Here is a 13,511-nt window from a genome sequence, read left to right as displayed (position 1 = left end):
GGTTCAAATAGCTAAAAGTTCAACATAGACAGTTAAAAGGATTAGGAAATTCTAATGGATAAACTGTTAAAACTGAAGGTTATGAATAAACCTTAAAATTAGCTCAAACTAATTGACAAATGGATGAAATAAATTGCTAAAAGTAACAGATTAACAATTAAAATGGCTCATGGATGAGTGAATAGGTGAAGTAGTTTGCTAAACGTCATGGATAAGTGGTTGAAAAACATTGCTAAAAGTAACCTAATAACTAAAATACCTAAAAGAAACCTAAATAGGTGAAGTATTTAGCTAAAACAACAGATACATGTTTAGAACAGCTAAAAGTAATGTGTGAAATACATGGTGGTGTTGACAGGGCTGTGTGGGAACATCTATCATCTGACATCCTATTTACATCTTGCAGATAATACCTCTGTACTTAAAATGTTTTATTGTTTTGTCCATGAAATGCCATAAAAAATGGTGGAAAATGTCCATCACATTTTCTAAAAGCAGTTGACATTCAAATTGCTTTTTTTATCTGACCAACAGTTCAACAGCCGGGTGTTTTATTTTAATGTACGACAAAGATGAGAATCAAACACCCCACCAGGGAATGTTGAAGATTGACTGTTATTCTGAACTGATTATCAAGATAGTGGCCGATACATTTTCTGTTAATTTATGAAACAAAACGACAGATTTTTACTTCCACCACCACTGGAAAGATAGTGGCCTGGTTTGAAAAGAGTGAAGAGTGGATGCAAATGGCTGCAACATGACTAGAAAAGGGTCTTTTCATCTGCATCTCCTGTTCTGTACAAGCTCAAACCACTGCTGTGGCAAATTGTAGTTGCAAATCTGAATGTTGATGAATTTAAAACTGTCTTGTAAATCTGGTGAGAAGTAATGAAGGCGAAACGTTGATGAATCAAATGCTAAAGCAGGTGGAGGTATAGAAATTGTGGATGTACAAATATTTGACATGACTGAATATGACTGGGAAGGGAAGGTAAACACGGGGGAGCGTGTGTTTAAGAATATGTGTGTGTGAGAGAAAGAAGTGTGTGCGTGTGTGCATTTGAATAAGACTAAAACACATGTTTCTCCTTCATGAAAATATGATATACTATTATGCTACTCCTGCACTTTTTCATCCTCCCTCCTTTGCCTCCTCTTTACATTGATAGTCATCAGATGAATCAAAACCTGGACTGAAAAGGGCCCCCATTGCTTTCATGTTTGTGTAACCATAGTTACGCACATTTAAATAGGTAAACACATCGGAGTTCTCTTCTCCCTGTCCTTTTTCTCAATTCCAGCTCATTAAATTTTTATGAACACAAAGTCACAGCCAGTGATACAGGCAGGCAGGCATTTACCTGATTTCCATTATTTCTTTCAAATGGCTCTTTTTAAATGTATGTTCAAAAGTTGTCCTTGTTGTTGTCTTTTAATTAGACTCCGGGAACGGTGCATGTAGGTGGGCCTACACATTACTAGAAAGAAATGTGTCTAGTTGTCTGTGTGTGTATGTGTCTATGCAAGAACTGCTATATGTGCACAGCAGAATGTGCATGTACTGTTTGTGTGTGTGTCTTGGGGTTTAACTAGTGTGAAATGTGGTGTGGAGAGCAGTAGATGAATGAGAAAAGGGAGGAGGAAGAGAAGGAGGAAGAGGAGGAGGGAGACGCAGTTCATCCCTACAGGCTGTGTTGTACATTATCAATTATGTCCTTCTTTGTGTGCAACGGTCGGTGCAGGAGGGCCTCGGCTCTGCTCTGCATTCTGACAGCTCTATGTAAATGGCTGGCTGGGGGCAATGACTTCAGAGAGAAGGTCACCCTTCGTCCCCTGGTGCACATAAATGACTCTTTTATTCATTTTCAGGTTTACAAGAGTAGATGAAGAAAGGAGGGGGTTAAGGTGGGGAGATGAGTTGGAGAGTAGTGCTCACGACCGGTGACGAAGACTGACATCTCCAAATATTACCTGCGGACAGCAGCTGCCAATTAAAGGCACGCTGCACATCTCCCTCGACAGGCGGACCACGCATGCACAGCCTCCATGTTGGATCACCGCACAGCGAGCCTTTCCTCAGTTTCACTTTAATAATTCACATGAGGCAGAGCGGAGTAGTGAGGAGGGAGGAGGGAGGAGGGAGGAGGGGAGGGGACGTGTTCCTCGCTTGATATGCAAAAAGACTGAGCGCGTGTGACCGCGTAATCGTGTCATCCGCGATGGGATTCCAGTGTTCATAACTAAACATCTTTTTAGCTCTTATCTTCAGTCCATTTCATTCATCTGCGTTTCGCTACAAGTCTAAAAAGATAATAAGAAGATTGTGTGGCAGGTATCATAAGTGTCAGGCCAAACAGACGGGAGCAGCTTCACATGATATAGTGTTTGAAACCAACGGCTCTCTCCTCAGCTCTGTCAGCAGCAGAAATCAAACCAAATCAATAAAAGTCATCTCTTCAGATGAACCCGAGCCATCGGGGGGGAAGCAAAACTACTTTTACTGGGCCCAGGGGAAAACAACCCCCCTGCCTCACCGCCCCCACTAATCTCTCTTTCAATCTCCCCTCAATCCCTCCATCTCTTTGTTGAGTGTCACACTCTCAGTTGTTACTTTATTGCAATGATTTGCTTATTATCTTCCATACATACATACATACGTATTGACTTTATTTGTTTATTGCCTGTTCTCGACTAAATTAGAGTAGACTGCTATTTTACTAAGTCTATCTTTAGTGTAACTTGTTCTAGTGTTGATAGCCATGAAGTAAGTTTTGGTGGGTTTGGCTGTTTCCATGTCCTTGTCACTTGCTCATGGCAGTCACTCTCAGTACATTGAAAAGATGCATCTCTGCTGATTTGATCTTACCAAGCAGGTTAATGCCCAAAAGATTTTCTAATTTCAAAGGTTCTTTTAAATTGATTATTTACGTCAGCATTTTTTACATCTGTTTCCAGAAAAGATTTAGAATTGGACATGAAAAGAATGTATGTGTATAATTAACCAGTTTTCTACTGCTAGCTTCTAACTCTTTCTCCCATTTCTCTTTTACTTTATTATCTATACTGGAGAGCTGTTGAAGTATTCTAAATATATTTCCATTAGCTTCATTTCTGTTCTGGATAAGATATTATGATATATAAAAGAAATAATGTTTTGCCCAGATTTTCAAGAGGTAACTCTCCATTGTGATTTCACATGAAAAAAAAGGACCAGATGTTTTCAGAATATATAAATAACCTTGAAAATGTGGCAATTTGGGTCAAAGGTTTTATAATGAAAGACGGAAAGGAGGAGAGACGGGTTTCAAATGGCAGAGCGTGTTAAAGGAGAGGGAAGTAGCTGGTGGAAGAGAGTGTTTTTTACTCTGCTGATAAGGAGGAATATCATGGACAAAAAAGTATGAGCAGCTCAAGGACATCCTTTTGAGTTTCTTTTTTTTCATTGTGTTTCAATAGAAAAAAAGGTCTTGTGAAGTGAAGTGAACTCAGCAGTGGGAATACGCTGAGCTGTGCCATGCTGAGCTTAACTAAACTGAACTAAGCTGAGGCAAAGGATGGGCTGGGCCAAGCGGGAGATTTGATGTGCTGTTTGATTCATGTTTTTCTGTCCAGCTTGGCCATCAACCAACCCCCCTTCTCCCCCCAATGCACACGCAGCTTGCCTCTTTTCTCCATCCTCCCCTCTCTCTGCCTCCACCCTCTTTCACTTTCCCCGCTGAGTTAGGGATTGGGGAAATGCCCAGGAAGCAGAATCAGGGAAGGGGGTGTAGGGGTGTGGTGAGTGGTAGTGAAGAGGGATGGGGTTGAGGGGGATGGGCTGCAGGGCCTTGTCACTCACCATGATTGGTCGACGGCTCTGCAGTCTCTGGGAGGCCTGACAGCGGCTGCTGGTCCTCTCGCCTCGTGTCCACCGCTGGTTCACCAGCTCGCCCCGAAACTCATTTTCTATAGCACCAGAAAGAGAGGAAACAAGGAGGTGAGTCAACAAGGAGGGATGGGAGAAGAGGAAGGGGGGAGAGGTGGGAGATTTTTGGATAAAGAAAGAAAAAGGGGGGTCTGGGGGGGGGGTAGTCATAAGAAATCATCAGCATCAGCACCAACGGATGGGGCAGTGGTTTGGATAAAGGATGGAAAGGGAGGGTGGGGGTGCTACTTTGAGGGAAGGACGGGGTACTCGAGCATACTGCAGACACTCCTTTATTAACTAAGAGTGTGTATGCTTTACACACACACACACACACACACACACACACACACACACACACACACACACACACACACACACACACACACACACACACACACACACACACACACACACACACACACACACACACACACACAGAGGTATGGTTAAGTGCCCCAGCTGGGGTCCCTGTCAGTCTGCTATTAGAATCAATCAAATTTGCACATTTTTATCGAGCTTTTCAGGCTGCATATAAGCATGAGGGGGATGGGTGATGCGAGGGGAGAAGGGGTGAAGAATGGTCAGTAAATAATGAATCATGCATAAATCAAAGCTCTTTTTTTCTCCCCCTCTCTCTTGCCCCTATTTTTTCATCAGGATAATAGTGCTTCACTTCACCTCCCTGGTCGGCCAGAAGAAACACACTAAATCCATTACAAATCCCTTTCCCCGCTCTTCCTACTCTCAGAGATGCTGGCGATGGCGGAGTTGTCAAACAAACAGTGAGTGGAGGTGCACGTATATTTGTCCCGTCACTTTAGAGTTCAGGGAGAGTGCGGAGCGTGTCGCTATGAATGCCCAAGGCTGAACTTTTCAACTAGTGTAGCTTTCAGACACTTCAGCTGCCCCCATCTCGCTCTCTTTCTCTTCTCCACTCTGTTTCTGCGCACCGCCGAGCTGATACAGTGAAACCTGATTCTTTGTCGGATATATATACACATCCATACCCTTTAGCTTTCACCTTTATGCTGTATGGATTGTGCGTCTTTGCAGCAGGCAGCAGAACGCTATGAAAGAGGAAGTGCCCTTGAGTTTATAGTGACTCCTCTTTTGTAAGGGCTGCCTGTCCGTCCATCCTCAATAACATCTCAGAGAACATAACACTCAAACGGACCAAGGTTTAGTTGAATCCACTCTATTGAAAATGTAATACGAAGCAGCGATAATGATTCTCAATTCATACAGTGGAGATTCAAGGCAAAACATTCTAATTATCCGAATTTTGACTAAATGTGTGAGTGAACATTCCGAATTTAAAATGACTGCAGTGATGTATCTCTTTGAAATATCTTGCAATCAGTCTTGGTAGGTGGCAAAACATAAAACTCTTTTCACTTGAATCCCTGGCCTTTGTAGGGTGCAAGATGCATCCGTCCATCTCATTTCCTCCCACCTATTATGTGCATCTTTTCAGTGGGAGCTGTTCTACCTGCACATGCTGTCCTGTGCGTGAACCCACAGAGCAGTCAAAGTGCACACTAAAACCAGTGCCAATCGGAGAGCAAACAGTCGGCGAGACAACAAAAGGCTGCGCGTCCGTTTCCGAGAGGGTCCCAGTGCAAACCAGCCCGTATCCTCGGTGCCCCCCTCGCCCTCCCTCCTCCGTCAACCCCCGCGCCCATCCTTACTTCAGCCCAATACATGCAAACCTTGCCAGAGCCCTGCCAGCACTCTTTGCAAAATGCTTGTTTATCAACTTTCAACACCGCCCCCCCTGCAAAAAAAGTGATTACAGCAGCAGTACTGTTCGTCTGCATCTCTATCTCTATCTGTCTCTGTCTCAGCTAACTGTATCTCCATGCACACAAGCACGCAAACTCACTTTTTTCTTTATTTCTTTTTTTTAATCTCCAGTTTTATACTTTTCTTCCCTCTTTTAAAGTGAAGTGAAGTGAGTGTCCATCCTGTATTGTTAGTTTGGGAGACAGGGAGCTGAGGGCCCTTGCTAAATGCCAAATATATAACAGTGCTCTTTTAGGACATGCTGCCTCAGGGCCGGTGTCAGCGTCCCTGCTCACTTTGTTTAGTCCTGAGCCACTGTTCCTGCCACAGACAGAGGAAATGGATCTGGACATGTTGAACCTGCATGATATATCTGATTTCTGCGGTTTATAAAAGCAGTTAATTAATCACACAAAAGGTGCAGGAAAAAAATGGACCTTTCTATACTTTCATCTGTTGTTTCATGTAAAATAAAAAAAGCTGAACACCTGCATCTTTCCTCTTGTGAAAACAAAACAACAAACTAATTTGAGCCATGTCTGCTCAGGATATGTGCTCTCTTATTCTTTGATCCGATGCTGCTCATTCCCACCTAAAAGACTCACAGCTCGTTATTTTGCAGTGAAAATTGGAGGAGTATGAGACAATTAGCCGTTCGCGAGGGAGGTTCGCCTAATCAGAAGCGAGGGAGGCCGGGGGGAGAAAGACGAATACAAAATGAATGGATTAAAACAGAATCATATTTCACTACCAGGATTTTGTGTTTTTTTATTATTTTTTTTTCATAAAGTTTGCATTCCTGGGAGGCAAAGTTTAGAAACTCTTTATTGTTCTCTGCGATGAAAATAGTATCAGTCCAAAAATAAACACTTAGCCTTTAAAACTGATACAAAAGACCTTATCCTAGCAGAAAACAAAGTTTAGGATCCAGTAATTCCATTACCAGTCTGCAGCTTACAGTGATGGGACAATGGAGCAAAGACGCCTAAATCCATAGTTAGATTAAATACCAGGGTGAACTGTCTGTAACAGTATTAGTGTACATACAGGGCCGGGGCCAGCTGTACACCCCTGGTCCTGTTAAGCAGGATTTAGATACAACTTTGTGTGATTACAGAGAGCCACACTGAAGAGGCAGAGAAATCAAAAGTTGCAGAGCGGGACAGTCTTAAATTACTCACTGATTTCTTTGTGTCAGCAGGGGGGGGGGGGGGGGGGGGGGGGGGGCAGAGTGAAAGGATTATCTGGCAGATGTCAGAATTGGATTTGTCATTTATAGATAAGAAGAAAAATAAATAAATTCTCTCAAATTCTTCACTTGCGGTGTCTAACCTCAGTTTTCTTATGACAGCCTGAAGGTCAAATAAAACAAGAAAGGCAGTGTCAGGCAGAATGCACCTAAAAGACCCCCGCCCAAGGCTGCAGGTTGTGATGTTCCAAACACTCCTGTGCGTAATGCTCTTCTGCAGATTCTCCTTACTTTTTAATGAATTTTCATTTCTTTCTGTCTAATTTACTTCCCTTTTAATGCAGGGCATGAAATCCATTATTTCCAGGCTTTCATTTTAAATGCCTCCTCTCCATTGAAAGCCTGGCCAACCCTGACCTTTGCTTGTATTGCTTAGATTTCTGATAGGCTTTGAATGACAAGGGTGCAATTTGGCCCCAGCTGCTCCTCCAACATGTTTATTGCGCTCTCTCCTCCGGCACCTGCTGTCCTCACCACGGGCTATTCAACCCTTCATAAATAGAGAGGTTTCCTCCTATCACTGTAACTAAAAAGAAAAAAATAACAGAAGCAACTTCATATCAGGGGCTGTGCTAAAACGCAGCTCTATACTCTGCTGCTCTCGCCTCCACTAACAGCATAAGGCACCAATAACCTAATTCTGTAATCCCCTGAAACTAGGCTACATTTCACAGGAAAAGTAAACAGAGGAGAAACAATAGGTGTCTTATCGTTTCTGCCTAAGATGCATTTCATTTTGACCTCACTATTCATTCTGCATTAAGCAGAACAACACTCGGAGATAAGGATCCCTCTGTGCAGTTTCATGAGTTTTAATTAAACACAAATGCCTCAAACACAGCTACAACTGCAGCTTCACATTTCAAAGCTGCACCGGTGAACAGATGTCTGTGATTTTAGTAGTTAAAGTCATCGAAAACATCACCATCAGAAGAAGTCCAACATCATTATAGAAAGGCCTTTATTTGTCAATGAAAAGACTTTTGCCTGAAAAGCCAAGCCTCCGTTATTTCTTAGGTGGGTCATTTTGAACCAGAAACAGTGAAGTGCATGGAAAGTAAGTTCAGATTGATTCCTCCTCTCTGTGATTTTCCAACATTTCAACTCGCAGCTGAAGTTTCCCATCAGAGCAGCGAGCAGCCTCACAGGCCACTACAGCGGCTCCGAGAGCGGGTGACATAACACCGCGTATCATCATCCCTCATCTCTTTCCTCCATCTTAGGACGCAGGTGCTTTGACAGAGGCGCACACACAGCGCATTACGTGGCCATCTAAGCAAATCAAGAAGGGGTGGATAGTAAAGGAAAACGCACGCGCGCACACACACACACGGGCTCATATTCTGCCCCGCACCGGCTGAATCCGACGAGGTGACCGCTTCGAAATCAAGTGAAATGTGCAGCTGGATGGAGCTGTTTATTTCCAGTGCGCTTCAGAGGACTTTTTTTCCATCTGCGCACCACTAAAGGCGGCTGACATTTGAAGAGAGCATCTCTGTTATTTTGCTGCAGAGGATCAAATGGCCAACCCCTCCCTCTCTCAAACACACACACACACACACACCATCCATCTATCCATCTGTCCGTGCATCCACACACACACGCACGCACGCACGCACAAACAAACAGGGGACGGAGTCCTGCTCAACGCCCAGTGTCACATCCCATAATAACACAATTTTTGTGCTAAACTCTTTTTACTGTAACCAGCCAGAAAGCGACGCACGGCTCGTGTAGTGCGCGCAGCAGTACAGTGAAACCTGGAGATACAGAAGGTGAAACTAGAGGACAGTGAGGAGAAGACACTCGGGCTGTGACTCCGTGCGTAAAGAGCGTTCAGAGGAACATAACGTGGCCCATTCTCAGACCGAGTGTGTTTTCCTCAGCCCCACACACACGCAGATGAAGCAACATATATCCACAACAGAGGCAGAGTCACGGAGAGGTGGGTAAACACCACGCAGCACCGAGCCTCCGAGAAAGCGCCATGGTTGGTTCGCTCCCACTTTACTATGAGGCGTCAGCGTAAATGTGAGCAACCTCTGAGGGCTAAAACCCAGCATCTCCTCTATAGTTCCCACACGTTACTAGCAGAATAAACCCACTGCACACATCCAAGCTTTAAAGAAGACTAGAAACCGGTCAAACTGCTGAGAGGTCGTAGATGAGTGCAAGTTTTCATTCATACCGGAGGAATCAGAAAATATGAAAATGTGAAAAACAGCACTAATCTCGGTCAAACACCGCGCTGTCGGTGCTGCGTTAAAAGGCTGTGAGGGTGCAGAGACACAGCAAAGTTACGCCAAAAAAGGCCTTAGATCTATAAATACAAATAATAATCGTAATAATCATAACAAAAAAAATTGCAGTTTACAATCCAAACATAAGCGGCGTTCATTTCTGTTTACCTTCAACAATATTTCCTCTGAGGTTTGCTGCGTCCTCGCTGTGTTTGGTAAGAGTTGCAGGTCGCCTTCAAGTAGTTTGTTAAAACCCCCCAAAAATATCCCGAGTAAATGTTTTTTTTAAAGGCGATCCTCTATCCCGGTACAAACGTCCAGATGTGGTAAATAATGAGGAGTGGATGGGGAAGCTGTCCGGGCGACCTCTCCTAAACGCAGCGCATCGGCGGCGCACGGCTCTGTATACCGAGGGCGTTAAGATGTTACTTGTTTGTAAGCAAAAAAAACATGGCTTCATTTGCCTTTGTCAGCGAGAAAAAAAAACGTAATATTGACTTACCTTTCCCTCGTGAGCCATTGTAACCCCCCCTCCACCCCCAGCCCCTCTCCACTCCCCCACCCCTCCGATCTGCTGCCTCCGCCCTTTGCCATGACATCACGGAGGCTGTAGTAAAACCTCCAGCATCACATGGGCAGGGCTTCAGGTCCCCCCCCCCCCCCTTACTACACACTAACTCAATGGGCATATGTATATACACACACACACACACTCACACCCTCTCCCTCCCTCCATCCATCTCTCTCTCTCTCAAACACACACACCATCTGAGCCAACACAACGGAGGACTTCAAACTACAATTTTTTTTTTTTTCTCGCAACATTCACCCGAAATATGAAAACACACTTCTCACATTGATGAGCAGTCTCCTGCACATCATATCATATCACAGCCGGTGTTTAGAGAAGCATCTCTCCAGCCCCTGCAGGGCTCCACAGCCAACACAATATTACACACCACAATGAGCTCATATTTTATACATTTCACCCGCTGACAACTTCTTGATGTTCCGCAAATGCATTATGGGGGTTATAGCTGCTGTAATCCATCCTTCACCCCCCACTCCACACACACACACAGACACACACACCCCAAATCCAACACTCACATACATCCTGGAAAGTGGTACCTTCCAGAAATTCATTCACTTTTTTCTTACACTGGGAGTTGATGTAGTACTTGTGTGCAGTTATCAGCATCCGATAATTCCTCCGTGTACGAAAGAGGGGTTTTAACGACATATAGGCAGAGAGGCGAGTCTCAGAGGGAGCTTAAATAAAAATTATATACGCTCGGGGGAGGGGAGGGGGTGGATATCAATCTGAATTATCACTGGAGGAGAAAAAACAGCAATAGAGAGAAACTGTTTATATCAGGTTGTGAGGTTTGTTTGGAGCTGTCAGAGGAGTGATCACTGTCAGTCAGAGATCTGTGGATAGTTTTGAGAGCTCATTGACAGAATAACGCCCGCTGTCAGTGCAGCTCTTACAACAAACAGCCGGTCTGAACAGTACAAACTTGGAGTCTCTCCCAAATGTTGCTCACACCGTGCTTTTGCTCCGCTGTTTTGAAACCATTAGTGGAAATGACAACCATTCATTACAAGCCATTTGAGAATAGTCCCCACAAATGCCATCCTTTATCTGCTGTCTCCACGCCGCGTATGCAGGGAATATTCAAAAAGCCCAACCTTCAGCTTTCAGAAATTCTATTAAATTCTTATCTCTTTGCAGCAGGCTCTTTTTGTGCAATCCCATTGTTATGCATTGGAGCTGAAATCAATCACCGGCCGTGCACGGCGCATCAGTATGATTTCAGACTGTGGGCGTGGAGAGAGAGGACGCACACAACAACAGTATTGACAATTGAATAAACAAAAGAGGGGATATGTGTGTGTATATATCTATATATATATATATATATATATATATATATATATAAATAAATAAATATATAATAATAATCCAAGCCCTGTGTGGGTGTGTAAAGTCAGGCCTACAGGTCAGCTTAAAGGAGAGAGTGAAACATATTTCTGAAGATGACAGAATAGATAGAAAGTGCATGTTGCACAGCACTCGTGTTGTTCTTCTAGTTGCTGTGCTCTGGGTTCAGGACTGCAGACAGCTCCACAGAGCAGGACCTCCGTGTCTGTCTGAGTTCAGAACCACGGACAGCTCCGACCCTCTCAGGCCTGCACACTCACACACTCACACACACAAAACCTCCCTCCAGCTCATTGTTGAACTAACAAAGGCTTTTGTCTGCTCGCTGTTCTCACTAACTATCTGCCTCATTAGCTGTGATATCAGACTTCAGTTTACTGGAGTTACACAAATCTGTTTTTGAAACCAACTTCACTTCATCAATTTATTTATTTAATTGTGTGTCTTACCAAATGATCTTAATTGTTGCACTTTAATACTTTATCTCAAGTCCTTTCACTTTTAAGATTTGATTTTCAATAAGGAGATTGTTTATTGCTAAATTAAGCCTGCATTGTCACAAATGAAACTAAACTAAGATAAATGCTATGACTTCTTGGCTTTGATTAGCTTTTATGTTAAAGAACGAAACTCAAACAAAACTCTTCATAAACAGCTGAGAAAACTTTTGTGCCTCTATTTGTGTGTATGCCTATTGTGTGTCACTAAACTAAAACTAAATAAAACACACTAAAATCTAAGAAAACCCCTTTTCATTAGTTTAAGTCACTGATTAAAAAAACTAAAACCTTATTATAAGCATGAAAACATGTTTGTTACTAAAGTACAAAAGAAAAAAATTAATTCATCGCTTGTAACCAGTAAACATAATAAAAGTAAACTAAGATGAACAAAAAGGTCATGAGTGAGGAGGCTGTTTGTCATGAGGGAAAACTTGTTCTCCAGTTGTTACAAAGTGTGTGTCACTAAACTAAAACCAACTAAAACACACTATAATCATATCAAACTCTTTTTTCATGAGTTGAAGTGACTGAGTACTTCTACACTGATTTTTTTTAAAAAACTCAAATCTAAACAAAATCTCATGTTTAATCTAAAACTGAAAAAATGAATTCACTTCAGTAATCAATAAACTAAATAAGAGTAAAGTGAGATTGAAAAATGTTTGAGCAGTCGTTTTATCATATGGGAAAACTTCTTCTCCTGTTGTGACAAAGTGAAATCTGTGTCACTCAACTAAAACCAACGAGACCATACTAAGAACACTTTTGTTATAGGTACTATCTGAGTACTACAAAACTAAATCTAAACCACACCTCACGTTTGTTAGTAAACTAGAAATAAAGAATCATTTCACTTCTATAATCATGGCTTGTCAGAAGTAAACTAAATAAGAGTAAAGTGAGATCAAGAGGGTGACGTCTGAGCAGACGGTATATCATCTGGGGAAACTTTTCCTCCTGTTGTGACAAAAGTCCGTCTGCAGATGCAGATGGCCCGGGGGCCTTCGGCTCTTTGCAGCTCACGTCACCACAGACTATATGCGCTGGCTGCATTGTACAGGCAGCCAGTATAAATATTACATGGGGGCAGCAGCTGACTGAGCGCTGAGGTTGGGACCGGGGGAGGCCCCTGTAGTCCCTCGACAGATGGAACAAGCCGACAGACTAACACAACAAAAAAGTTTTTTAATAAGCCCGCAGCTTGGCATTGTCCCCACGGTACCGGGGCCACACGGTCCCCTAGGGACCAACTGTCCTTTGTCTGGCTAGAAATTATTTCTCTCTCTTTTTTTAACCACAGGGGTGGAAGTTTAGTTTCAGTAAGAGAAGTTCACAAGACGACTTAAAGATGTTGGTGTGTGACGATAGAAAGGTTTTACACTTAACAGCTGCTGTGATCAGAAACAACTATAACCCTCTTTCAATACAATACAAAGACTTTTATTTTGAAATTCAACAGAGCTGCTGACTCTAAAGATGACATTTGTCTATAGCCTTGAGTCTAATAATGAAATAAGAAGATCAGTGTCAGCTCAGAAAACACGCACATGCCGCAACAGTAAGTTCCTCTGTCAAAGTTGTCGAGTGGAAACAAAGTGAGTGATACGAACCCAGGAAAGTGCGGCACAGCTTCATGTTTGCGGTGCTCCTGTGTCTCTCTTCAGTCCCGCAGCGGCCGTACACTGCTGCCGCTCAACTTTGCCAGCACCAAACAAAGTTCCGCAAACTTTACTCCAAACTTCCCCCCTCGACCGGGTAGGGGGCGGGGCGCACAACTGACTGACACGCCCGGGGAGCCAATAGGGGAGGGGTTGTGCCCGCCTGCTGCCGGGAGTCGCAGCCAATCCCAGCGCTCCAGTGTCAGCTTTCAACAACAATGGGC

At 43.3% G+C, this 13,511-nt stretch overlaps 1 protein-coding gene across 8 annotated transcripts in view; it reads right to left on the bottom strand.

The window, feature by feature from the left end:
* The window catches only part of myt1b (myelin transcription factor 1b), a 111,824-nt gene that overhangs the window by 30,698 nt on the left and 67,615 nt on the right, over window positions 1-13,511 (bottom strand). For 6 of the 8 annotated variants that reach the window (XM_034592011.1, XM_034592012.1, XM_034592016.1 and 3 more), the window contains exon 3: window positions 3,842-3,948. In XM_034592011.1, coding sequence (XP_034447902.1) covers window positions 3,842-3,948 — 107 coding nt within the window. Of the gene's footprint in view, window positions 1-3,841; window positions 3,949-9,349; window positions 9,583-9,683; window positions 9,737-13,511 lie in introns of those variants that run through there. The other 2 variants (XM_034592018.1, XM_034592019.1) reach the window with 2 other exon arrangements.

The sequence above is a fragment of the Hippoglossus hippoglossus genome, chromosome 7 (genome assembly GCF_009819705.1).
Source record: "Hippoglossus hippoglossus isolate fHipHip1 chromosome 7, fHipHip1.pri, whole genome shotgun sequence".
Lineage (NCBI taxonomy): Eukaryota > Metazoa > Chordata > Actinopteri > Pleuronectiformes > Pleuronectidae > Hippoglossus > Hippoglossus hippoglossus.
This window is presented reverse-complemented; position numbering and strand designations above follow the sequence as displayed.